The 27572-nt window shown below is 47.5% G+C and overlaps 2 protein-coding genes across 9 annotated transcripts in view; both read left to right on the top strand.

The window, feature by feature from the left end:
• Positions 1 to 13276, top strand: part of arhgef38 (Rho guanine nucleotide exchange factor (GEF) 38) — a 73553-nt gene extending 60277 nt beyond the window's left edge. Inside the window, exons 12-14 of the mRNA XM_052010263.1 lie at positions 5098 to 5296; positions 6773 to 7047; positions 9489 to 13276. Coding sequence (XP_051866223.1) covers positions 5098 to 5296; positions 6773 to 7047; positions 9489 to 9674 — 660 coding nt within the window. The 3' untranslated portion in view covers positions 9675 to 13276. The remainder of the gene's footprint in view (positions 1 to 5097; positions 5297 to 6772; positions 7048 to 9488) is intronic.
• Positions 13277 to 23276: 10000 nt separating this feature from the next.
• The window catches only part of LOC127567399 (broad substrate specificity ATP-binding cassette transporter ABCG2-like), a 65490-nt gene continuing 61194 nt past the window's right edge, over positions 23277 to 27572 (top strand). Inside the window, exons 1-2 of one of the 8 annotated variants that reach the window (XM_052010268.1) lie at positions 23278 to 23513; positions 25396 to 25519. The gene's annotated coding sequence lies outside the window, so the exon portion shown is untranslated. Of the gene's footprint in view, positions 23514 to 23568; positions 23906 to 24147; positions 24168 to 24416; positions 24491 to 25395; positions 25520 to 27572 lie in introns of those variants that run through there. The other 7 variants (XM_052010266.1, XM_052010271.1, XM_052010269.1 and 4 more) reach the window with 7 other exon arrangements.

Raw genomic sequence — 27572 nt, 5'->3', positions numbered from 1 at the left:
GGAAAGTTGTCTGAGGATATGAAGGATACATCGGAATGTAGATGAGCTGGAAAGTTGTGTGGGATGGTGGCAGATGGAATTTAATTCAGAAAATGTGAGGTAATGCACTTTGGGAAGGTCAATTTTTGATCGGACATGTAGAATAAATGCAGGGACCCTAGGAGTGATGTACAGAGAGTCTTTGGAGTACAAGTCCTTAGCTCCCTGAAAATGGCGACATAGATAGGGTCATGAGAAAGGCATTTGGTACGCACATCTTCATAGGCCGAAGCATTGAGTATAAGAGTTGGGATGTCATGTTGCAGTTGTATAAAACATTGATTAATCTGTACTTATTATTGTGTACAGTTCTGGTCACCACACTGCAGGAGGGATGTGGTAGCAATAGAGAGAGTGCAGAAGAGATTCCCCAGGACGTTGTCTGGATGAAGGGCTGTGGTTACAAAGAGAGGTTGGACAGACTGGGTGTGTTCTCACTGGAATGGAGGAGGCTGAGGGGTCACCTTGTAGAGGTTTGTATAATTATAAGGGGCATAGACAGTCTAGACAATCGGTATTTTCCCTAGGGTGGGGTAATCTGGAACTAGAGGGCATGTTAAAGGTGAGGAGGGAGATCTGAGGGGCGTTTTTCACACAAGAGGGTGGTGAATATCTGGAACGAGCTGCCAGAGGGGGTGGTGGAGGCAGATAGAATGTTTAAAAGGCATTTGGACAGGTACTTGGATTGGAAAGGGCTAGAGGGATTAGGTAGACATCACAGTCGGCAGGGATGAAGTGGGCAATTAAGGCCTGTTTCTGTGCTGTTTGTTTCTATGATTCAATAGAGGCCTGGACACGAGTTCCAATCCCACATGACAGCTGGGGAAGTTAAATTCATTTAATTAATTAGGTCTGAAATTAAAATGCTACTCTCTGTAACAGGAACCATGGAAGTATCAGATGTCTGTAAAACCCATCTGCCTCACTCACGTATTTCAGTGCCATCCTTGCAAGTCTGGCCTGTGTCTGTGCCTAGACTTACCCATGCTGTTGACTTAACTGGCTCTTTGATTGAAGGCCAATTGGAGACGGACAGTAAATGCTGCCTTCCAGAAACATCCACGTCCTGTGATAAAATGGAAAAGAATTGAGTGAGGGCAAAGAACAAATCTTACAGTTGAAAACCATCATGATGTTGGCAAATCAGCATTTTTGACCTTTGATTCCAAGCCATCCAAAGACCAACTCCTGTGTTCCAGTTTCAATTCAACTTTGGATTTATTTTTCTAATCCTACTTCTTTCCAAAGGGTTTGTCCAGGAAATCTGCCCCACCACAGAAAAGTCAGTGTGTGGAGCAGGGCAATTGGGTAGGGAGTTACAGAACTTTGACCCAATCCTTCTTCCCACTCCTCACTGCATTTTGTAAAGCTGGGATCAACTGAAGCAGGAGTAGGCAGGTCTTTGGAGAGTGAAGATACTTGGTTCCAGGATGAAAGTGGACATGTGGAGTTAATGCTCGAATGGAATGGAATAGAATCAGGGAGTCACAGAGAGATGCAGCTTGGAAACAGGCCCTTCGGCCCACTGAGTCCATACTCACCATTGAACACCCACTTACACTAATCCCATTTTCTATTCTCCCCACAGTCCCATCAACTCCCCCCAGATTCTACCCCTCACCCACACACTGGGGCCAAATAACCTACCAACCTACACGTCTTTGGGATGTGGGAAGAAACCAGAGCAAGAGAATGAAACTCGCGTAGTCACAGGGAGAACATGCAAACTCCACACAGACAGCACCCAAGGGGTCAGGTTGGAACCCAGGTCTTTGGAGCTGCTAGGCAGTGCTCGACTGGCTGTGCCACTCTGTTGTCCAATGAGCTCCAAAGATTGAATGCCTTCCTCCCTTTTCATGGCCCTTCCCAACCCCCATTATTATTTTTGGTTTATTATTGTCACATGTACAGGGAAAAGCTTTTGTTTGCATGTCATCCAGACAGATCATTTCATACATAAGTACATTGAGGTAGTTAAAACAGAGTGCAGAACATAGTGTTACAGTAACAGAGAAGGTGCAGTGCAGTTAATATGAAGGGAATGGAGGGATGTGGATGATACACAGGAGGAGGACATTTAGTATAAATTGGCATCAAGATCGGCACAGCATCGTGGGCCGAATGGCCTGTCCAGTGCTGCACTGTTCTATGTTCTAATGTTCTTTTAGGTAGATAAAGTGCAAGGGCCACGACAAGGTAGGTTGGGAGATTAATCTTTTAGCGTATGAGAGGTCCACTCAAGAGTCTGATAACAGCGGGATAGAAGCTGTCCTCGAGTCTGGTAGTTCATGCTCTCTGGCTTCTGTATCTTCTGCCTGACGGGAGAGGGGAGAAGAGAGGGTGACCGGGGTGGGAGGGGTCCTTGATTATATTGTCTGCTTTCCCACAGCAGCGGGAAGTGTAGATGGAGTCAATGGAGGGGAGGCTGGTTTGCCTGATGGACTGGGCTGCGTTCACAACTCAATGCATTTTCTTGTGGTCTCGAGCAGAGCAGTTGCTGTACCAAGCCAGATCCAGATGCATCCAGACAGGATGCTTTCTGTGGTGCATCGATAACCATTACACTGGCTAATAGATTATTATCAGTTCTCAACAACCATTTTCCTGAACTATGTTCTAAATTTATGGTAGTGTAGTGGTTAGTGTAACACTATTACAGCACCATCAACTCAGGTTCAATTCCGGCCACTGTCTGTTAGGAGTTTGTATATTCTCCCCGTGTGCCCCCAGAACACTACACAAAAAGATGCATTTCACTGTGTGTTTTGATGTACATGTGACTAATAAAGAAATCTTATCTTATTTTATCTTAATATTTCCATTCCAATGTCTCAGATGGATAATTAACATAACCATTTCAAAGTCCACCCTTCCCAGATAATGTATGGTTTAAGAGTATCAGGAAGACCCTGTGCCAAAAACTTGATTTATTGTAGGCAGAGCTTACATAAACCTGGCTTGTGACCCAGTGAAAGAAGTCTAAGGGTTATTTGACCAAGTCTTTCACAATTTTCGAAGGAATCGATTGAGCTAATAGAAATGATTTCTCTGATAAAGTGTGGAGCACAAGGGATCAACAAATCAAAATCAGATCTAGGTCATTCAGAGACACTTCTCCACATGAGCAGTGGTAGATGTGTAGAACCACTCCCATGAAAATTGGAATTGGTATTGGTCTATTATTGTCACTTGTACCAAGGTACAGTGAAAAGCTTGTCTTGCATACTGATCGTACAGATCAATTCATTACACAGTGCATTGAGGTAGTACAGGGTAAAACAATAACAGAATGCAGAGTAAAGTTTAACAGTTACAGAGAAAGTGTCGTACAGGCAGACAATAAGGTGCAAAGTCATAACGAGGTAGATTGTGAGGTTGAGAGTCCACCTTATCGTATTAGGGAAAGGTGCAATTGCTGGGGCTGAATTTAAAAAAAATAAATCTAGGTTTGACTTTTGTCAGGTATAAATGGGTTTGGAGTTAAATTGAATGAATGTCATTACATGAGATCAGATTTCTTTATTAGTCACATGTACATCGAAACACACAGTGAAATGCATCTTTTGCGTAGAGTGTTCTGGGGGCAGCCCGCAGGTGTCGCCACGCTTCCAGCGCCAACATAGCACGCCCACAACTTCCTAACCCGTACGTCTTTTTGGAATGTGGGAGGAAACCGGAGCACCCGGAGGAAACCCACGCAGACACGGGGAGAACGTACAAACTCCTTACAGACAGCGGCCGGAATTGAACCCGGGTCGCTGGCGCTGTAAAGCGTTACGCTAACCGCTTGACTACCGTGCCTGCCATGGATCATTTATACCTAACTCCTCTTGCCTACACCTGTTTAATCATTTTATTGGCAGGATGCTGCACTTTGACTCTGGCTCCCTGACAGTGGTGTACCACAGCTGCAGGGTGTGCCATCTACAAAATACATCTCAGCCTTGCCAAGGGTGTCTTCAGCTTCTCTCAAACCCATGAACTCCCCACCTTGAAGGTCGAGGGCAACAGGCGAATGGGATCCTCCCCACCAAGTCACCCGCCATTCTGGCTGGCGAATGTAACCCCCTGGTCCCTGCTCTGTAACTCCCTGCCCAATAGCACTTCTCCCCTTACATTGAAGTAGGTTCAGAAGGTAGTCTCACCTTCTCCTTAAAGGCAACCAGGGATGGGGGGGGGGGGGGGACTTGTCAGCAAAGTCTACCAACCATCAGTTTTAAACAACTCAGTGGTTCCATGTTGGAACACACAAAGAGCTGGAGAAACTCAGCGGGACAGGCAGCAAGTATGGAGGGCAACAGATAGTTGACTTTTCGAGTTGAGACCTTCACCTGGACTGAAAGATGGAGCGGAGGTTTGGTGCCGGAAGCCTGGCGACACTTGCAGGTGGACCCAGAACACTCTATGCAAAAAGATGCATTTCACTGTGTGCTTCGATGTACGTGTGACTAATAAAGAGACCTTATCATATCTTATAAAAAGGTTGACAGCATGAACATTGAATTCTCAAACTTTCGGTAACCTGCCCCCCATCCACTTTGCCCCATTTTTTTCTTTTCTCTCTCCTCCCCCTCCCTCCCCCTTCACCTCCCCCTCCCTCCCCCTTCACCTCCCCCTCCCTCCCCCTTCACCTCCCCCTCCCTATCCCCTCCCTCCGCCCTTCTCCCCCTCCCTTTCCCCTCGCCCTCTCTCCCCTCCTCTCCTCTCTCTCTCCCCTTCTCCTTGCCCTTCCTCTCCCCCTCCCCCTCCCAATCCTCTCTCCCTCTCTCCCTCTCCCCATCACCCACACACTCCCCCCCTTTATTCCATGCTCCTATCATATTCCATCATCTTCAGCCCTTTGTGACATCTGCCTATCACCCCCACCTTCTGACATCATTCACACTTTTCCCCCCTCCCTCATCTGCCTATCACCCCCCCCACCTGGATCCACCCATCACCTGCCGGCTCTTGGTCCACCCCTTCCCCCCACCTCCTGACACACTGTTAGATATACTTGTGTATAAATGATGCTGTGGAGTTTTCCTGAGGTATTTTCCTGTTCTATTTTCTATGAAGCCCAAAGCTCCCCATCAGACTGAAGACCACCGGGCTAAACTCCTGTCAACACACAGTCCTGACAAACTGTTTCAAGCAAAGCGGAAGTTCAATGCCACCCAAGATTTAGACACATCTCTTCATGAGGGTGAAATCGTGGCAGTTCTCGAGAAGCAAGATCCTATGGGCAGTGTGAGCAGGTGGCTCGTTGACACTGGAGGTTGGTTTGCTGTTTTTGACTTCAGGAACTGCACAATGCTACATCTTGTAGCTGGAAGAGCTATTGGACTTATTCCAAAAACTGAGCTCTGGGTCAGAAGGAGACGCAAGAGCCTGAAGATGCTGCAATCTGGAGCAGAAAACAAACTGCTGAAGGATCTCAGCAGGTCAGGCAGCATCTGTGGAGGCTGAGTTCTGACGCAGGGTCTCGACCTGAAACGTCGACCATCCCTCTGCCTCCCCAGATGCTGCCTGACCTGCTGAGTTCCTCCAGCAGTTTGTTTTTTTTTTTGTCTGAGCGAGATGTTTAGGGTGAGGTTGCATTTCAGGGATTTAAGCACAAGATCCAGTCCCAGGGTAACATTTAAGCAATGCAGTACAGTTGGAGGGATCAGTACTGAGGGGAATGCTTCACTCTCTGACCTGGAACTGAGGGAATGGCTTCTTACTGGAGTAGTGATACTGAGGACTTGTTGCAGGGTCAGAGGGGGAGGACTTTGGAGGGCCGATGCTGTCACATGTGCAGTACTGAGGGAGCACTGCAATGTTGGAGGGGATACTGAGGGAGGGATGTGCAGTTGGACGAGAAATACTGAGGGAGGGATGTGCAGTTGGACGAGAAATACTGAGGAAGTGCTGCACCATCTGGGTTAGTACCGAGGGCGTGCCTTATTGTCAGAGGGGCAGTACAGATGGAACACTGAAGCAACAGAGATTCCAGTGTCTGCAGCCTCTTGTGTCTACAGACCAAAACACTGGGCTGTCAGAGGGACCATTTCTGAGGAAGGAATGCATCATTCAGGAGCAAGTACTGAGGGGAGGTGGAGACATGAGAGACGGCAGATGCTGCAATCTGGAGCAACAAACAATTTGATGCAGTAACAGCCGGTCGAGCAGCATCTGTGGGAGGGAAGGAATTGTCGACCTTCTGGGTCAAAACCCTGTATCCGTCCTGAAACATCGACAGTTCCTTTATTCTCCTGTGCTGCTCAATCTGCTGAGTTTCTCCGGCAGATTGTTTGGATATATTTTCTTCAATATTGGGTTATTGGTAAATCGGTTTATTATTGTCACATATACCGAGGTACAGTGAAAAACTTGTCTTGCATACCATTCATACAGATCATTTCATCACAACAGTGCAATGAGGTAGTACAAGGGAAAACAATAACAGAACGCAGAATAAAATGTTACAGAGAAAGTGCAGTGCAGGCAGACAGTAAGGTGCAAGGCCATGACGAGGTAGATTGTGAGGTCCTTCTTAATTGTACTAGGGGACTGTTTAATAGTCTTATAACAGCAGGATAGAAGCTGTCCTTGAGCCTGGTGGTACGTGCTTTCAGGCTTTTGTATCTTCTGCCCGATGGGAGAGGGAAGAAGAGAGAACGTCCGGGGTGGGGGGTGGGGGGGGGGGGTCTCTGATTATGCTGAGGCAGCAGGAAGTGTATTTGATGACCACTTTTTTGATTCCATGCAGTGACACGAGGCTATGTATATTCCTCATTCCTGAGACCGTATAACCCTGCGATTGGACAGAACGGACTGTCGACTGAAGGATCCGTTATGGACGGCGATTTTGATGACATTGCCCTTTTCGTGTCTTCATATTCTGACATCATGAAGATTTCACACTTCAACTCCAGTGACAGTGACACTACGCTGAACAGTTCTCAGGAGATCAGTCCGTGCAGTGCAGACACAATGTCGTTCAGTGGCAGCGATGACAACTCAAGCGACCTTGGAGAGCAGCAGGTAAACCACGCAGCTGTTACCCAGTCAGTGCTAACTTATAGATCTGGTAACCTTCCAACACACTTGAACTTCAAGTCAAGACTGGGGCCATCTTTTGAGGGAACACTGCATTGTTTGAGGCGCTGTCTTTTGAGTGAGACATTAAATCGAGATGGCAGGGTGAGGTTTGCTGTATCTCAAAGGTCTCCTGAAGGAAGAGCAGGACAGTGGACCCTGACTCTTTTTACACCATAACCAATTACCTTAAAGTGGACAACCTGTTGTGCACACGTCACTGTTTGTGGGATCCTGCTGTGCCAAAAAGTGTCATGTTTAAGTTACAGCAGTGATAGTTCAGAAGTATTTAATTATACAACTTTAAAACATGCAGAGGCAATGAAAAATGATGTGGAGCTGCAAGTCTTTTTTTAGTTTCTGGTTTCTGTCACACGCTCGATCAGGGACAAGTTCTGTACTCCAGTAAAGAGGTGGATGCTTGCAGCCTCATTCAGTTATTTCCTCCTGGGTGCTTTCCCTGCTATTTTAATGTCAGCAGATTGCCCTCATATCTTAAACTTGCTTTGTGTGGCTTTTCCATCATGTGGATCCCAAAGAACAAAGTTGCAAAGATGCTAAACTCAGCGGTCCAAGCTGGTGTTAGCTCCAAAGAGCGTTGGACATTGTTTCAATGCTAGCATTTTTCTGGGTCAGAATCCCACTCCAGATTAACCTGATCAGACTCTTCAGCCCAGTGCTGTGGGTGTATTGCATTTGTAGGAAAGATGTAATGGTATTGCTATTGGTTTATTATTGTCACTTGTACCGAGGTACAGTGAAAAACTTGTCTTACAAACCGATCGTACAGGTCAATTCATTACACAGTGCAGTTACATTGGGTTAGTACAGAGTGCATTGATGTAGTACAGGTAAAAACAATAACAGTATAGTGCAAAGTGTCACAGCTGCAGAGGAAGTGCAGTGCAATAAGGTGCAAGGTCACAACAAGGTAGATCATGAGGTCAGAGTCCATCTCATTGTATAGGGGAACTGTTCAATAGTCTTATCACAGTGGGGTAGAAGCTGTCCTTGTCTGGTGGTACGTGCCCTCAGACTCCTGTATCTTCTACACAATGGAAGAGGAGAGATGTTCCGGGTGGGTGGGGTCTTTGCTTATGCCGGCTGCTTCACCAAGACAACGAGAGGTAAAGACAGAGTCCGAGGAGGGGAGGCTGGTGTCCATAATGCACTGGGCTGTGTACGCAACTCTCTGCAGTTTTTTGCGGTCCTGGTCAACTTGGGTGAGACGCGTGTCTCCATCTGCTAAGTGGGTGTAATGGATCCCACAGTCACACTCGGAGAAGTGCGGAGTAATTATTTTGGAGATTTGTCCCTTACCATAGTGTCAGCTGTGGGTGGCTCTTTTGCTAAATCAGAAGCTTGTAGGAGGAATGGGCCCAAGTTGAGACTTTGGGTGAGTAATTCAGCCTGAGACTGCAGCAGTACTGAAGGAGGGCTGAGTTATCAGAGACTCAAGTCTCCCAGATAAAACGTAACACACTTGGCCTGTTAGAACAAAATCCCACAGCGATGTTTTGAGGAGAAGGGGCATGGTTGGTGGCTTTGTGGAAATAGTTTCTCCTTCTGTAAATCCAATAGGAAATTTGGGAGAAATTTCCTTACTCAGGTGAGAAAATGGAACTTGTTCTCCAAGGAGAGGTGGAATGAACAGGGGAAGCTGGATGAGAGGTAAAGGAATAGAAGGATAAGATAAGATACCTTTATTAGTCACATGTACATCGAAACACACAGTGAAATGCATCTTTTGCGTAGAGTGTTCTGGGGGCAGCCTGCAAGTGTCACCATGCTTCCGACGCCAACATAGCATGCCCACAACTTCCTAACCCGTGCGTCTTTGGAATGTGGGAGGAAACTAGAGCACCCGGAGGAAAACCACGCAGTCATGGGGAGAACGTACAAACTCCTAACAGGCAGTGGCCGGAATTGAATCCGGGTTGCTGGCGCTGTGATAACGGGGGAGATTGAGGAATAGGAAGAGGCTCAGGTGAAGCATAAATACCAGCCTGGAGCAGCAGGGCCTAATATTGTGCTATAATTTTGGGGCGGCATGGTAGGGTAGCGGTTAGTGCAACACTATTACAGTGACAGCAATCGGGGTTCAATTCCGGCCACTGTCTGTAAGGAGTTTGTACATTCTCCCGTGTCTGCGTGGGTTTCCTCCGGGTGCTCTGGTTTCCTCCCACATTTTTAAAGATGTACGGGTAGGTTAATTTGGGGTTTAAAATGGGCGGCGCGGACTCGTTGGGCCGGAAGGGCCTGTTACCACGCTGCAAATAAAATGTTTTAAAAAATTTTTAAAAATTTTAATTTCAAGTCAGACATGAAAGTCTAGTGAGGGCTTTGTACTGGGTTCTTACCTGTTCCCACTGTTTTAATCTTTACAGATCTTCTATGCTGTGTACCCCTTTCATGCAAGGAGTGAATATGAACTCAGCCTCCAAGAGTACGAGCGAGTGAAGATAGTGAAATCCAGTGACGTGAGTGGCAACAAAGATTGGTGGTTGGCAGAAGTCAATGGGAAAAGAGGTTATGTCCCTGCAAACTACTTGGGAAGAATGTCTTATGCATGAAGACTCAACATGTGAAAACCTTCGAGATTCATGGATGGACCTTCATGTGGCTGCCGTCCTAGTTTTGGGCAACATGTTGAAGGAGCGGGCCTGTTTAATTGGATGTGGCCATACGACTCAATCAGTGCCGCAACTGAGGCAGCGTCTCATTGTCTATTCTACATCTAGTGCTCCCAACGCTCCACCAAATCCAACACGAGAGACTGCGGATGCTGGAACCTGATGCAGAAAACAAGCTGCTGGAGGAACGCCGCAGGTCAGGCGGCATCTGTGGATGGAAATGACAGTCGATGTTTTGGGTCAAGACCCACAACGTTGAATGTCCACCTCCCTCCACAGATGCTGCCTGACCCGCTGAGTTCCTCTGGCAGCTTGTCTTTTGCTCCAAAAAAATTCCTTGTGTTTAAATACACTTTCCAATTCTTTCCAAGAAAATTGATTCACTTTCCATGTGGATAGGAAACTACTGCCTTGAAGCAACTGTTTAGTGAAATGTTTAGTGGTGTGTTGTGTGTGTGTGTGCACGTGTGTGAACACCATGTGAAGGATATGGCAACAATGATCCAGATTCCAAGGCCACAAAATCTAGATGTTGCTGTTAAACATACTCCTGTGGAGTAGAGACTTTTTAAATAAATCCTTTTGAGATATGAAGGTATACACTTAATTCAAAGCTACTTGCACATTATCCAGAATATTTAATAGGAATCTTTTTTTTCTACTAGCATTTCAATTATTAAGTCTCACAGAAGGTGAAGCCAAAGAATGCAGCATGTTTTATTTCGCTGTGGGGGCAGTTTTTATCTTCATCCCTAACTCCTCTAGAAAGGACTGGCTTTCTAGTCCATTTCAGAGCGCAGTTAGGATCCAACTGTGGAGTCACACTGAGACCAGACTGGATAAGGTAGCAAATTTCTTTCCCTGGGAACATTTGTAAAACTGATGCATTAATCCAGTGGTTCTATAAATACAGGGTTTTAAATTCCAGATATTATTTACCTAACTAAATTTAAGAATCCTGGGTACTGCAGTGGAATTTCAGTTTGTGCCTCCAGATTATGAGTCCAGCATTCTGAATAAACTGTGCAGCAAAGTAACCACGATGTTATTGGTGTCCTTGGAAAGATGCAGCACAGTGGACAGCATTTGTCATGCCACATCTGTGTCAACCCATCGAAAGACGTCTCCATTGATGGTGTACATGGGTAGCACTTACACTAAGTAAGCAGGGATTGCAGAAATGGACAAACAACAAGCCTTCTAAAATGTAAGCAATGATAATTTCCTGATTAATTATGATGGCGTTGGAGAGTCAGACCTCGAGGCCAGTATTCCCAATTTTCCGAGCTTTGACGTGAATGCAGACTGTGAATGGACCCTGCCGATGATTCTCTTCTGCTTGTCAAAATCCACGTGAGGGTCCGTACAGGAGGGACCACCCTCACAGATTCTGCCTGTGGTCCTTGCACTGGGCTTGTTGAAGGAAATTTTACTTTGTCGATCCCCATCGAACTATTCAGAAGAGTTACAAAATGCTCCGTACTGCGAATTCCTGATCATCATGCCTCAGTAAAGAGCATAGATAGTATTGTGCCTTGAACTCCCCAGTGTCACGATTAGATAAGATGTTTACTGTGTGAGATTGTTGAGGAACCTGTTATTCTACAGACATTCTCCTCATGCCTATTAGGTAAATGTGTGGATTAGTCTTATTATTTATGCATTGTGTTTGTACAATAATATCTAGCAGTAATAGATACAATGGGGCACTGACAATAAATTTTAGCAAGCTAAACACTGCTGTCTGTAACCCAACATTTACTGGATCCTGCCTCAAATCTTTCAGTGCTGCATTAACATCCTAGAATGTTAAGACTTTACAGTCTACCATTGAAAGTGAACACAGGAAGAGGTAATGCCAAGATGATTGAACCCAGTTGCTCTCCCATTTGCTTCTGAAAGCTGCCTTCACAGCTGCACAGTTCTTAATACAATTCACGCAAAGCAAGAAGTTAGCACCTTGGGTTCAAGTGCAGTCATCGGTTTCCCCTGGGGAGTTGGCCACAGTGTCTTGGCCAAAATGTTTCCCTTGATCAACGTCACAGAGATTGATCAAGGGAACGTCACGTTCCCTTGATCAACGTCAAGCAAGCTCCCACAAACAGTAATGTGATAATGACTAGATAATCTCTGTGACGTTGATCAAGGGAAACATTTTGGCCAAGACACTGTGGCCAACTCCCCAGGGGAAACCGCTGTGAAGTGCTTTGGCTGTCCTGACCTCGTGAAAGTTGTTACATAAATGTACATCTTTCTTTTAAACAGACTGCAAGACTCTTGATGTCAATGGGATTACGTGTGTGAAAACTAGTTACTTTGAATGAATTTTATTACAAGTTCCCATATTTTGTTAAATTGTCATCCAAACACATTACATTTTTTATCTTGCTTTCATCAACAACTTTTCTGTTATTTGCAGAGACAAAGTCTAATCTTATGCAAAAGCTGAATTCTGGCTTGAGGAGATATGCCTTCTGTAAACTTTTCTGTAGGGGCCAGTTAATGTGTAGCTCGGGTTGGAAGATTTAAGCAGCCTTCTCATTAAAACAGTTATGAGATAGATAAATGAATTGACTGTTGTATAAATGGGAGCTAAAGTCTCAACTCAGGAAATGCTGTGAGTTCTGGCCAGTCTCCTTAGAGGCAACTTCTTGTTCATTTCTTTGTGGGGATTTTATACACTTTTGTGAACCATATTTTAAAGTACAGGGCCTGACGTGATGCACGATGGTTGCAGCTTTATAATGAAGGTCAAGTGGTATTCAGGAGCTTTCGATTATGGGCTAGGGTTATTAGTGATAAGACTGACATTGCTTCAAGACGTGTGTGTGTGTGTGTGTGTGTGTGTGTGTGTGTGTGTGTGTGTGTGTGTGTGTGTGTGTGTGTGTGTGTGTGTGTGTGTGTGTGTGTGTGTGTGTGTGTGTGTGAAAGATTGCTGAAGCTTTCCCAAGTTCCACCCATTTTAGCTCCTAGACCACACCACATTCGAGAATTTTGACTAGAGGGGCATCTTCTTCCATTTGTGCTTGAAGCAACGGCTTTTGAAGAGATCCTAATGATTCATCATCGTCACACAGCATGGAAACAGACCCCTTGGCCCACTATGTCCATGTGTACCATTACGTACCAATCTATACCAATCCCTCATCTAATGTCACCCTTTCCAGTGGCTCTGTTTGAACAATATTGTGCACCCTTTCATGAACTCCACAATAATTTCTCCAGCACATTTTAACCCATCAGAAGATTTAGCCAGCCCTTGGACCATAAGATTAATTTGGAGATACTTCACGGTTCCCTTGAATCGCCTTCGTTAGCTAGAATGCACAAAGCGCATTGGTATGGCTTAGCTGGCAAAATTATCCTGTGCAATTTTGTGGAATTTGTTTAGTTTCTGGGCAAATGTCACATTTCATGTATTCAGCATTTTAAACACTTGTGCAATCGGTATTTTCATTCCTGAGAGGGAGTGACTATTTATCTTGTCAACTTGTCAGTGGACAAATTGATTCACAAGTTGTATAACTGATGATTTGTTTTGAATAATCTTGCACAATAAAATGGTTATTTTTATATATTTGGCAGCAACCGTAAAATTTCTTAAAACAGCTGAAGAAATCTGGGTGTAAGGATAATTGCTTCTGGCTGTGTGAAAAGGAGCAGCTTATATTTGGGTTTCCACTGTCGACCTTACATTCTGGGAACATGGTTGTCTTGACATAAGGGCAGCTTCTGCACAGTTTCTGATGGGCCTTCCATCTACCCCAGCTGTGTTTCAACCCCCACCTTTGTTGACCGAGCTCTCAGTAGTGACTGTTGCATTTCCTGCAACGAAGTTTAATGTGACCTTTAAGAATAGCACCTCACCTCTGATGACACATTCCAGCCTTGGGAACTTCAGGTTAACATCAGGAATTTCTGATAAGTGTGTCTCATGTTTCTTGTAATCCCATTTCCTGTTCTCTTCATCTGATCTGTCAGAGTTCCTCCTTCATCTTGGCTGACCTCTATCAGCCAATATCACTCAGATCATTCTCCCCATCAACCTCCCTAGCTATCTACTTCTCTCTCTATTTATTTGTCTCACTCTCTCTCTATTTCTCTTTCTCTGACTCCCTCTCTATCCATCTCTCTTCAATATCTCTCTCTATTGTTATCGTTCTCTCTCTCTCTGTAGCTCTCTCTCACTGTCTTTCTCTCTCTCCCCCTCTCACTCTCTCCCCCCTCTCTCTAGCACCCCGCTCTCTATCTCTCTCTCTATTTCTCTTCCCCATCTCCCTCTATCCCTCTCTCTCCCCCTCTATTTCTCTTTCTTTCTCTCTCCCTCTCTATCCCTCTCTCCAATATCTCTCTCTATCGTTATCATTCTCTCTCTGTAACTCTCTCACTTTGTCTTTCGCTCTCCCCACTCTCTCTCTCTCTAGCTCTCTTTCTCTCTCTCTCCCCCTCTCTCCCCCTCTCCCCCCTCCCTCCCTCTCTTCCCCTCTCTCCCTCCCCCTCTCCCCCTCTCTCTCGCGCTCCTGGTCTCTACCTCACTGAGACCCTCTTTTGATCTCTTTGTCCCTCTTCGTCTCTCCGCAGCTTTAAACCTCTCATTCCTGGTGTCTCCCAGTAACTGTGGAAGGTTGAGCTGAAAGGTGAAGAGTTCTCTCTCCACAGATGCCGGAAGACCTGATCAGTATCTCTGGCATGTGGCTGCCTTACACACACAACATGAGGAGCTCCAAGATGCCCTCACACACAGCCTCTCCCAGACACGCCATGAACATTACTGAAATGCCAGGAGCAGGACTCACGTGACTCAGCCTTAAGTAACAATCGCTGCTTACGACCATTATTACACACACTCACCTCTTTCCGCGAGAGCTCGCAGGAAGGCTGGCCCGTCCAACAAGGTGTCAGACTCTGGGAAGTGTAGTTGCGAAAAGAATCAGAGAAGGTGAGGGGGAGAAAATGTGCCCCCCCCAAAAAATGGAAATGGTGGTGGGAGTGGGGGAGGGGTACCAGATTTGGAATTTGTTATGTGAAGGGGGTGGAATCCCAAAGTTTGGAGTGATGTTGGCAGTCCCCTCTGCTGTACAATAGGAGCAGGGCTGATCTTCTGTCTCCCACTTCCTGCCTGGTCCACATTTCACAATTCCCTTCCTGTTCAAAATTCCATCAAACTCTGGTCATGGAGACAGGCAGCACAGAAACAGGCCCTTCGGCCCACCCTGCCCATTGATGACCCTCGAGTACCTATCTTTACTTAATCCCATTTACCAAGTCTTGAAAAGAACACACAGGTCTTTGGGACACAACGTTAAAAAGGTCTAGAATCATAGAGCAACACAGCACGGATGTAGGCCCTTCGGCCCAACCATTCCATGGTGCCCACCCAGCTAGTCCCAATTTCCTGCGTTCGGCCCATATCCCTCCAAGCCCCGTCCCTCCATGTACCTATCCAAGTGCTTCTTAAATGACACTGTTGTACCTGCCTCACCCACTTCCTCTGGCAGCTCGTTCCATATACTCACCACCCTCTGCGTGAAAAGGTTTACAGCTCTCCAAGTGAAGAAGTTCCTCTCATCTCAGTCCTTTATGGTGGACCCCCTGTTTCTGAGACGCCAACTTCTATCATTATCAAATGTTTCTGTGCACCGTAAACTGGTGCAGAGGAGGAGTTGAGGCCAGCATAGATCAGCCATGATCCTCTTGAATGACAGGGCAGGCCTGAGGGGCCAAATGGCCTCCTCCTGCCCGTACTGTCTTCACTCCTTGCGCACAAATTGGCTGCAACCTTTCCTACAACTGTGACAAGCCTTCTAACACTTCCAATGTCGTGGGATCATGAAAAGGAACTGCAGAAATGCAAACCCTCTTGTTTCCTTTTTTTATGCAGCAGTAGAAGCTGTGGAACACAGAAGGAAGCCATTTGGCCCATCATTCCTCTGCCAGCCCTTCATTTGGTCCCAATCCTGCCTGCTGTTCTCCCCAGAGTCCAGTAAGTTTACTCATTTCTACTGTCTACTTACCTCCCGTTGAAAAGCTCCCAATGAACATGAGTTCAGATCAGGGCAACTTGTGGCATAAACAAGTTTATCTCTTCTCATCTGGCTACCTTTTGGGAGAGTAAATAACAACTTTTTCATAAGAGCAAAGAACAATCACAACAGTAATATGCTGATGTAAACATGGTTAAATGCACTGAAGTCTCCTTCATTATCCTCAACCTATGGAGTGTCACATCAAGACTTCTCCAAGATGTCTTGACTTCCTCAATGACCCAGTGTAAGGGAGACAAGTCAGTGCCTGCAATTAGAACTCTTAAGGCAAAGTGATCTGTTTCTCAAAGCCACTTATCTTTAAACTGCTAAGTCCTCAGTAATGTAGTGATAAATATAAGTGTATCAATACGAGAAACCGTTCCCTTGTTTATAGATGCACAGACAAAGCATCCTATCCAGATGCATCATAAATTGCCACGGCAACTGCTCTGCCCAAAAGGGCAAGAAACTGCAGAGAGTTGTGGACACAGCTCAGCACATCACGGAAACCAGCCTCCCCTCCATGGGATCTGTCTACACTTCCTGCTACCTTGGGAAAGCAGCCAATGTAATCAAAGACCCCTCCCACCTTGGTCAATCTCTCTTCTCCCCCCTTCCATCGGGCAGAAGATACAAAAGTCTGAAAGCACGTACCACCAGGCTCAAGGACAGCTTCTATCCCCCTGCTATGACTATTGAACGGCCCCCTAGTATGATAAAATGGACTCTTGACCTCACAATCTACCTCGTTATGGCCCTTGCACCTTATTGTCTGCCTGCACTGCACTTTCTCTGTAACACTTCATTCTGCATTCTGTTATTGTTTTACCTTGTACTACCTCAATGTACTGATGTGATGAAATATCCTGTATGGACGACATGCAAAGTAAGTTTTTCACTGTACCTTGGTACATGTGACAATAATAAACTAATTACCAATGAAGCCAGTGAAATTTGATCAACTTTCACCTAGACCTTTGAGTGGCATATATTTCCAAAGTGAAATACTGGGGGTTGGCATATCTGAAGTAAAACAGAACATCCTCAATGGTCAGGGCAGAAAAGAGTTAAGTTTAACGTCTGAGGTCAACGGCCTTTTACCAGAACTGACTGTGTAATTTTCCACATAAACTGAAGTTGACATACGTTGATAAGGACCCTCCTTTGTTGTGCGGTAGCTCTATGCTACATTAAACTCTGACAGATGACTGTGGAAACAACCAAGATGGGATCCCACAAAAATTATCTCAAGTCCAAGCTCCTGCTCCACCCTTTGCGAATAGGCTTTGGTTAAGGAAGTTTTCTTAATTATCTCTCGATGAATTTTTCTAAAGATTCAGGGAAAATAATTGTTACCTGACACAAAATTGGATTCTCTGAGATTTATGACACAAAAAGAGTCCATTTGGCCCGCATTGTCTGGGCTAGCAGAAGAAGGGTTATTAACACTAATCCCCCTTTCCTGTCTTGATAGGATACAGCACGGAGTGCACACCTAAGTGCTGTTTAACTGAGTTGGGGATTTTTGTTTCTTTTGCCCTTTTAGGCAGGGAGTTTTAAAATCCCACCTCCCTCTGGGCTGAAAAGCTTTCTCCTAAAGTCTTTGCTCACTTCTTCTGCTGTTGACCTCTCTGTTAAAGGAAGTTTGTCCTCCTTGTCTACCCTGTCTAAACCTCTTGTAATTTTATACACATCACTTGAACCACTCCTCAGCCTTTTCTGTTCCAGAGGAAATCACCAGCCATGCTAATCTGTTCCTATACCTAAGATCCTCAGTCTTGACAACGTCTGTTCTGCAGCCTAAACATTGAGGAAGACAGTGAAGGGCTGCTGGAAAACAGCACTGACTGTGCAAAGGGAAGACACATGGTTCGGGACGGTAGGCACTGTAGTGTAGTGGGATGGTATTGGTATTGGTTTATTATTGTCACTTGTACCGAGGTACAGTGAAAAACTTGTCTTGCATACTGTTCATACAGGTCAATTCATTACACAGTGCAGTTACATTGGGTTAGTACAGAGTGCATTGATGTAGTACAGGTAAAAACAATAACAGTACAGAGTAAAGTGTCACAGCTACAGAGAAAGTGCAGTGCAATAAGGTGCAAGGTCACAACAAGGTAGATCGTGAAGTCATGAGATCATAGGTCATAGTCCATCTCATTGTATAAGGAAACTGTTCAATAGTCTTATCACAGTGGGGTAGAAGCTGTCCTTAAGTCTGGTGGTACGTGCCCTCAGGCTCCTGTATCTTCTACCCGATGGAAGAGGAGAGAAGAGAGAATGTCCCAGGTGGGTGGGGTCTTTGCTTATGCTGGCTGCTTCACCAAAACAACGAGAGGTAAAGACAGAGTCCAAGGAAGGGAGACTGGTGTCCGTGATGGGCTGGGCTGTGTCCACAACTCTCTGCAGCTTCTTGCGGTCTTGGGCAGAGCAGTTGCCGTACCAAGCCTTGATACATCCAGATAGGATGCTTTCTATGGTGCATTGGTAAAAGTTGGTGAGAGTCAAAGGGGACAAACCAAATTTCTTTAGCCTCCTGAGGAAGTAGAGGCGCTGGTGAGCTTTCTTGGCCGTGGCACCTACGTGATTTGACCAGGACAGGCTGTTGGTGATGTTCACTCCCAGGAACTTGAAGCTCTCAACCCTCTCGACCTCAGCACCATTGATGTGGGCAGGTACATGTGCACCACCCCTTTTCCTGAAGTCAATGACCAGCTCTTTTGTTTTGTTGACATTGAGGGAAAGGTTGTTGTCATGACACCATTCCACTCAGCTCTCTATCTCCTTCCTGTACTCCGATTCATCACTGCTTGAGATAGGGCCTACAACGGTGGTATCTTCTGCAAACTTGTAGATGCAGTTAGAGCAGAATCTGGCCACACAGTCATGAGCGTATAGGGAGTAGAGTAGAGAGCTGAGGATGCAGCCTTGAGGTGCACCAGTGTTGAGAATAATCGTGCCGGAGGAATTGCTGCCTATCCTCACTGATTGCGGTCTGTTTGTTAGAAAGTCAAGGATCCAGTTACAGAGGGAGGTGTTGAGTCCTAGGTCTCAGAGTTTGGTGACAAGTTTGCTTGGGATTATTGTATTGAAGGCAGAGCTGTAATCAATAAACAATAGTCTAAAGTAAGTGTCCTTACTGTCCAGATGCTCCAGAGCTGAGTGAAGGGCCAGGGAGATGGCATCCGCTGTAGACCTGTTTCGGCGACAGGCAAATTGCAATAGGTCCAGGTTGTCTGGTAGGCTGGAGTTGACTGACCTCTTAAAGCACTTCATGATGGTGGATGTCAGAGCCACTGGTCGGTAGTCATTGAGGCATATGTTACCTTGCTTTTCTTTGGTACCGGGATGATAGTGGTCTTCTTAAAACAGGAGGGAACCTGAGATTGAAGCAGGGAGAGGTTGAATATGTCCGCAAATACTTCTGCCAGCTGATCAGCACAAGATCTGAGCACGCGGCCCGGGACACCATCTGGGCCAGATGCCTTCCTTGTGTTCACTCTTTGGAAGACTGATCTTATGTCCTCCACTGTGATCACAGGTTCAGCTGCGTTGGTGGCTGTCAGAGTGGATGGTGACAATCCACTTCCTTTTTGTTCAAAACGTGCATAGAATGCGTTGTTCATCAGGAGGGGATGCGCTGTTGTTAGCTATGCAGCCTGACTTCGTCTTGTAGCCTGTTATGGCATGTAAGCCCTGCCATAACTGGCGGCTGGTCAGGGACTCTATTTTGAGTCAGTATTGCCTCTTAGCATGCCTTATAGCTTTACGAAGGTCATACCTCGCTTTCTTGTACAGATCAGGATTACCAGATTTGTGTGCAGCAGTCCTCTCCTTCAGTAGGGAGTGGATCCCCTGGTTCATCCATGGCTTCCTCTTTGGGAACACCTGTATCGTCCTCTTTGGTACACAATCCTCCACACACTTGCTGATAAAGTCTGTGATGGTGGTGACATACTCATCAAGGCTGGCAGCTGAGTCTTTGAACATGGTCCAGTCCACTGTCTCAAAGCAGTCACGTAGAAGCTCATCTGCTTCCTCAGACTAGCACTGCATGACTCTCCATACCGGATCCTCCCGTTTCAGCTTCTGTTTGTATGCAGGGAGAAGGAGCACAGCCTGGTGGTCTGATTTCCCAAAGTGAGGACGAGGGGTGGCTCGGAAGACGCCTTTAATGGTTGTATAGCAGTGGTCAAGGGTGTTGGCGCCCCTGGTGGAGCAGGAGATGTGCTGATAGTATTTTGGTAACACACTCCTGAGATTGGACTGATTGAAGTCCCCCGCGATGATGAAGAGGGCCTTAGGATATCCTGTCTCAAGATTGTTGACCATGGAGTATAGCTCATTGAGTGCAGGCTTCATGTCCATCTGTGGTGGGATGTAGACTGCCATCAGGATAGCTGAAGCATTGTGGTCGGGGATGGCAGGCACGGTAGTGTAGCGGGATGGTTGGGGATGGCAGGCACGGTAGTGTAGCGGTTAGGGTAACACTATTTACAGCGCCAGCAACCTGGGTTCAATTCTGGCCACTGTCTGTAAGGAGTTTGTACGTTCTCCCCGTGTTTGTGTGGGTTTCCTCCGGGTGCTCTGGTTTCCTCCCACATTCCAAAGACGTACGGGTTAGGAAGTTGTGGGCGTGCTGTGTTGGCGCCGGAAGCGTGACGGCACTTGCGGGCTGCCCCCAGAACACTCTAACACAAAAGATGCATTTCACTGTGTGTTTTGATGTACGTGACTAATAAAGATATCTTATCTTTGATATCTTTTCTTATATTAAATACACAGAAGTGCAAGGTTATTCAGTTTGAAAGAAATATGCTCCATATCGCCCAAATAGTACAAAGGGGTGAAAAACACGATGATGCTGGAGGAATTCAGCAGGCCAGGCAGCGTCCGTGGAGAAAAGCAGACGGTCAACGTTTCGGGTCAGGACCCTTCTTCAGGACTGAAGATAGGAAAAGGGGAAGCCTGATATATAGGAGGGAAAAGCAGAGCAGTGATAGGTGGACAAAAGAGGGGAGGCGGGGTGGGCACAGGGTGGTGATAGGTAGATGCAGGTAAGAGATAGTGATAGGCAGGTGCGGGGGAGGAGGGGAGAGCAGACCCACCGGGGGACGGGTCAAAGGTGAGGAGAGAGACGAAAAAAGGACAGTAAAAGAGAGGCTGGGAGGAGGAAAATAATGTCCTCTTGCTTATCTTCATGAAGCCTCCAACTATACGAAGATTGCAGATTAAGCGTGGGGGTGGTCAGCAAGGGGAGGCTGTTGTCACATCAGTGATCACCGAGGTGGGGAATAGAGGGGCTTAATTTCTGATTGGCGGTGGTATTTGGGATACTGCAAGGATGCACGTAGAGAGTCATTGAGAGAAACAGCAGGGAAACAGGCCCACCATCAACTCCTGGATCCTCGGTCGATTCATGAGAGAAGTGCAAGTGTTTAGCTGTGTTTTCATTGGGACAGAAAGATACATGATCCTCCCTCTCCCAGCAACGAAGTGTTAGCTTCAAACTATCTTTCTTACCTTAACCCTACATCTGGTTAATAATAAACCATATCCTGATATTTTCTTGTGGTGTGTCCCTGACCTGGACTTCCCACTGGTTTCAGGTGGGAGGGACAGAGTGTTGTGAGTATGTTTAACACAGAACAGCACAACCCAGGAACAGGCCCTTTGGCCCACGATGTTGTGCCGAACTAATTAAGCCTAGTCCCCTCTGCCTACACAATGTCCGTATCCTTCCATTCTCTGCACATTCATGTGCCTATCTAAGAGCCTCTTAAACGCTGCTATCGTATCTGCCTCCACCCCCACCCCCCGGCAGCACATTCCAGGCACCCACCACTCTCTGTGTAAAAAAACTTGCCCTGCACATCTCCTTTAAACTTTCCCCCTCTCAGCTTAAATGCATGCCCTGTTTTAGTCATTTCAACACTGGGAAAAAGACACTGTCTACTCTATCTGTGCCTCTCATAATTTTATAAACTTCTATCACGTCTCCCCTCAGCCTCCAGAGAAAACAACCCAAGTTTGTCCAACCTCTCCTTATATCTCATGCCCTCTAATCCAGGCAGCATCCTGGTGAACCTCTTCTGCACCCTCTCCAAAGCCTCTACATCCTTCCTGTAATGGGGTGACCAGAACTGAATGCAATACTCCAGATGTGGCCTCACCAGAGCTTTATGAATATGTTTATGTTTGTGAATGAACCTCTGTCCTGTTATTGGACATTGAGTATGCACTGGGTCTGTGGATGTGTACGTCCACACTGTGGACAGTGAGTGTGAGCTCATGCTGGGTTTTTGGCTGTGTGTGAGTGTAAACTCATACTGGGTCTGTGGACAAGCGTGAGTTCACACTGGGTCTGTGAATGTGTGAGTTCATACTGGGTCTGTGGACAAGTTTGAGCATGCTGGGTATGTGGTGGGTGTGAACTCACTCTGGGTCTGTGGTGGGTGTGAGCTCACACTGGGGCTGTGGTGGGTGTGAGCTCACAGAGGGGCTGTGGTGAGCTCACACTGGGGCTGTGGTGGGTGTGAGCTCACTCTGGGGCTGTGGTGGGTGTGAGCTCACACTGGGGCTGTGGTGGGGGTGAGCTCACACTGGGGCTGTGGTGAGCTCACACTGGGGCTGTGGTGGGGGTGAGCTCACACTGGGGCTGTGGTGGGGGTGAGCTCACACTGGGGCTGTGGTGAGCTCACACTGGGGCTGTGGTGGGTGTGAGCTCACACTGGGGCTGTGGTGGGGGTGAGCTCACACTGGGGCTGTGGTGGGGGTGAGCTCACACTGGGGCTGTGGTGAGCTCACACTGGGGCTGTGGTGGGGGTGAGCTCACACTGGGGCTGTGGTGGGGGTGAGCTCACACTAGGGCTGTGGTGAGCTCACACTGGGGCTGTGGTGGGGGTGAGCTCACACTAGGGCTGTGGTGAGCTCACACTGGGGCTGTGGTGGGGGTGAGCTCACACTGGGGCTGTGGTGAGCTCACACTGGGGCTGTGGTGGGTGTGAGCTCACACTGGGGCTGTGGTGGGGGTGAGCTCACACTGGGGCTGTGGTGGGGGTGAGCTCACACTGGGGCTGTGGTGAGCTCACACTGGGGCTGTGGTGGGGGTGAGCTCACACTAGGGCTGTGGTGAGCTCACACTGGGGCTGTGGTGGGTGTGAGCTCACAGAGGGGCTGTGGTGAGCTCACACTGGGGCTGTGGTGGGTGTGAGCTCACTCTGGGGCTGTGGTGAGCTCACTCTGGGGCTGTGGTGGGGGTGAGCTCACACTGGGGCTGTGGTGAGCTCACACTGGGGCTGTGGTGGGGGTGAGCTCACACTGGGGCTGTGGTGAGCTCACACTGGGGCTGTGGTGGGGGTGAGCTCACACTGGGGCTGTGGTGAGCTCACACTAGGGCTGTGGTGAGCTCACACTAGGGCTGTGGTGAGCTCACACGGGCTGTGGTGAGCTCACACTGGGGCTGTGGTGAGCTCACACTGGGGCTGTGGTGAGCTCACACTAGGGCTGTGGTGAGCTCACACTCCCGCTGCCCAGACCCTGAGGAGGCGGCGGCGCGCGTCACGGGGCGGGGCCTCCCCGGGAACGCGCGCTCCCGGCTGTCACTCAGCCGGTGCTGCGGGCAGAGCGGTGGGGACCGGGGGCTGAGTGCGGCTGTAGACAGGTGAGGGGGGCAAACGCAGCGTGAGTGCGAGCAATGCAGACCAGTGCATCTTCGGGGAAGAGGGAGTGAACTACCCGTTATCAGGGCGTAAGTGAGATCAATGCATTGCTGGAGGAAGCGTGAGCGGGATTAATGCAACTCCGGAGAGGGGGGGGGGGGGTATTCATCCCTCTCCCTGTCTCTGAGGCATTAATGCATCGGTGGGGGGATTAATGCCACACTGGGAGAGATTCAGGCCATACTGGGGGAGGGGGATTAATGCAACACTGGGGTATATTTTAATGCAACACGGGGAGGAGAGAGAATTCTGCTGATGCTGGAATCCGGAGCAACACACGAAAAGTGCTGGAGGAACTCAGCATCCATGGAGGGAAATAAACAGTCGACGTTTCCGCCCGGGACCCTTCCGGAAAGAATGCAACGCTGGGGTATAGTAATGCATCGCTGGGGGCGAGGAGGGAGACTAATGCATCGCTGGGGTACGTTAATGCATCGCTGGGGGAGAGGAGGGAGACTAATGCAACGCTGGGGAGAGGAAGGAGACTAATGCAACACTGGGATACGTTAATGCATCGCTGGGGGAGAGGAGGGAGACTAATGCATCGCTGGGGTACGTTAATGCATCGCTGGGGGAGAGGAGGGAGACTAATGCAACGCTGGGGAGAGGAAGGAGACTAATGCAACACTGGGATACGTTAATGCATCGCTGGGGGAGAGGAGGGAGACTAATGCAACGCTGGGGTACGTTAATGCAACGCTGGGGGAGAGGAGGGAGACTAATGCAACGTTGGGGGGTGTGAGGGAGAATGGTGGGTGGGTTGGAATTAAATGCAACCATGGATGAAAGGGAATGTACTGAGCCAAATGGTTTGAGCTTTGCTGTGTCGGCGCTGTGCGCTGGCAGTCAGTCCATGCCACTGAAACCTCAGTGGCCAGTTTACGTTGGGCTTTGGGAGCCTGACGTTCAGGTTGGTGAATAAACTCTGCAGGACCAAGCAGCAATATCTGTTGCTGGCTCTGGAGTGACGATTTTGACCTGGTGAATTGCGTGTTAAAAACCGACTGTCAGTAATGATCAGTATGATTTTTACATTATGTAACGTTTATCTAACAGATATTTTGGGGGGGTGTCTCACTGAATAGCAATCCTGCACTTCAATTAGAGGGCTGTGGGTTAAGGAGCCATTCCAAAGACAATTCGTTGAATGGTCCCAGCAAATGAGGAGGCCATTCGGCCCATCATGTTCATGCCAGCTTCCTACTGCAGCAACAAACTGCAGTCTGGCACTGCAGCACCCCACTGAAGGTGTGCTGCCCTGTTGGAGTGACCCACTTTGGGTGAAGCAATAGACAGAGGCCCCAGTTTGCTCCGTCCCACAGAACGACTTTGAAAATTCCAGGGATTCATGTGTTGCTGGACTTGTCATGCTCCACGATTGAGTTCCCTTTTTGGAATTTATTCAGTTAGTTCTGTGATATTGCAATGTTGAAATTTACAAGCAAATTATGTTCAGTTAATTAAATGTATTTAACAAGGTGCATTGGAAATTCTGATGTGTAAATCTCCTCCGCTCTCAGTGTGTAGGATAGAAGATAAGATATCTTTACTAGTCACACGTACATTGAAACACAGTGAAATGCATCTTTTGCATAGAGTGTTCTGGGGACAGCCCGCAAGTGTCGCCATGCTTCCGGCGCCAACATAGCATGCCCACAACTTCCTAACCTGTATGTCTTTGGAATGTGGGAGGAAACCGGAGCACCCGGAGGAAACCCACACAGACATGGGGAGAACGTACACACTCCTTACAGGCAGCGGCTGGAATTGAACTCGGGTTGCTGGCGCTGTAAAGTGTTACGCTAACCGCCACACTACCGTGCCTGCCAGATGCTACGTGATCCAAATCCATGTGGTCTCTTCATAATTTAACTCATTTATCCCTGGTAACTGCTTTTCACCCCCTTTCAGGTCAGTCTCTCCTTCCTGAGTTGCACTGCGTTTTCTGCGGACAGGACATTTGTTTTTGATGATCCTGCATTTAGCACAGAGGACCATCTTTCAGAGTCACGATATTTGTCACGCCTTTTCTGTGGTGAGTTACTTGCCAGGCACACTCTCACTCCTACCTTTGCATGAATCCATTTTAAAGCCACTACACACACTCACACTCACACTCTCTCTCTCTCTCTCACCCTGGATGCCCTCCCTGAGAGAGCTCACGTCTCCCAGGGCTTTTCTCCTCAGAGAGGAGGAGGATGAGAGGTGACTTGATAGAGGTGTACAAGATGATAAGAGGCACAGATCGAGTGGACAGTCAGAGACTTTTTCTCAGGGCAAAAAATGTCTAACACGAGGGGACATAATTTTAAGGTGATTGGAGGAAGTTATAAGGGGGATGTCAGGGGTAAGTTTTATTATACAGAGAGTGGTGGGTGTGTGGAACGCACTGCTGGCAGAGGTGGTGGGGGCAGATACATTAAGGACATTTAAGAGACTCCTAGATAGACACATAGAAAACCTACAACACGTACAGGCCCTTTGGCCCACAAAGCTGTGCCGAACATGTCCCTACCTTAGAAATTACTAGGCTTACCCATAGCCCTCTATTGTTCTCATCTCCGTGTACCTATCCAAAATCTCTTAAAAGACCCTATCGTATCCGCCTCCACCACTGTTGCCGGCAGCCCATTCCACATACCACTCTGAGTAAAAAAAAAATTAACTATATGCCTCACACATAAATGATAGAGAAATGGGGGGCTATGTGGAGGGAAGGGTTATGTAGATCTTAGAGCAGGATAAAATGTCAGCGCAACATTGTGGGCCGAATGTTCTATGTTCTCCACTCACAAGTCCGGGGACAGAGATTGGACTTCAGCTGGTTTTGATGCATGGCACCTTTGGGACCGGTTGTGTCCTACCAAAACTGCTCAGTTTTGCTGAATAAATCTGGAAAGGAAAGTGTTCTTTTCTCCAGAGCACACCGTTTCCTTGCACTACTCTCCCTGTCTCATTGACTCCAATTTCCAACTGTAAGTGTGAGAAACTTGTGAACTGCTTGGAGCGTAATCATCTGCCCAACTTCCTGCTGCTGCTTGCTTGCCTTCCCCAAGGCCACTGGATCAAAGTTCCTCCAAGGATTCTTGTTCTCTCTGACCTGCTTCCTGTTTCTTCAACTCTATACCCACTAAACTGCTGACCACCCAACATCCCTCTTCTCAGGAAATGAACATCAGAAAACTGGCAGTGTTAGCAATCTGAAATAAAATCAGAAAATGTTGGAAACTCTCAGCCGGTCAGGCAGCGTCTGTGGAGAGAAACAAGATTTAAGGGCTTCAGGTCGAAGACCCTTCGTCAGAACTGGGAAGGAGAGAGAACAAGTTGGTGTCAAGATGCTAGAAGGTTGAGGGAGGGATGGGTGGGACAAAGGGGATGTCCCTGATGGGGGTGAGGCCAGGGTTGTGCTGGGGATAAGCTGTAAAGAGGGTAATCTGTTAGATGGGTTAGTGGGAGTAGTTAGAGAACAGGGCCTGAGAGGAAGGGATAACCTGCAGTAGTCAATTAACCTACTAGCACCTCTGAGACCAGAGCACCCAAGGGAAACCCATGAGGAGAATGTGCACACTCCACATAGAAAGCACCCAAGGTCAGGATTGAACCCGGGTTACTTGATTTGTGAGGCAGTAACACTAGTCGCTGCCGAGCCACCTATTGTCTGCTCCTTGAGAATAAAGATATATGTTTGACTTTGTTTTGCTTGTGTGGATGTGGAAATAGAAATGTGTTTCATAGGAAATGTAAACCAGCTAATTCCAGAAAGCTCATAGAACAGTCCAGGCACTGCTTGTAGTCAGAGCGTCGGAAGTACATGGATAGCTGTGATTGTTTTTCAACCACCTCAGCCCCAGGACATCATGACAGGAGTTCCTCAGGGCAGTGTCCAAGGTCCAACCACTTTCAGCTGCTTCATTAGTCATCTCTCTTCTACCATAAAGCCAGACGTGGGGGTGTTTGCTGATGATTGCATGATATTCAAAGGTAGGGGCAATCCCTCAGTAAATGCAGCAGTCCATGCCTGACAATGTTCAGGCATGACAAGAGGCCGTACAGGAGTGCCAGACAATGACCATTTCCAGTAAGAGAGG

This window comes from Pristis pectinata, chromosome 2 (assembly GCF_009764475.1).
Source record: "Pristis pectinata isolate sPriPec2 chromosome 2, sPriPec2.1.pri, whole genome shotgun sequence".
In the NCBI taxonomy this organism is placed as follows: domain Eukaryota; kingdom Metazoa; phylum Chordata; class Chondrichthyes; order Rhinopristiformes; family Pristidae; genus Pristis; species Pristis pectinata.
This window is presented reverse-complemented; position numbering and strand designations above follow the sequence as displayed.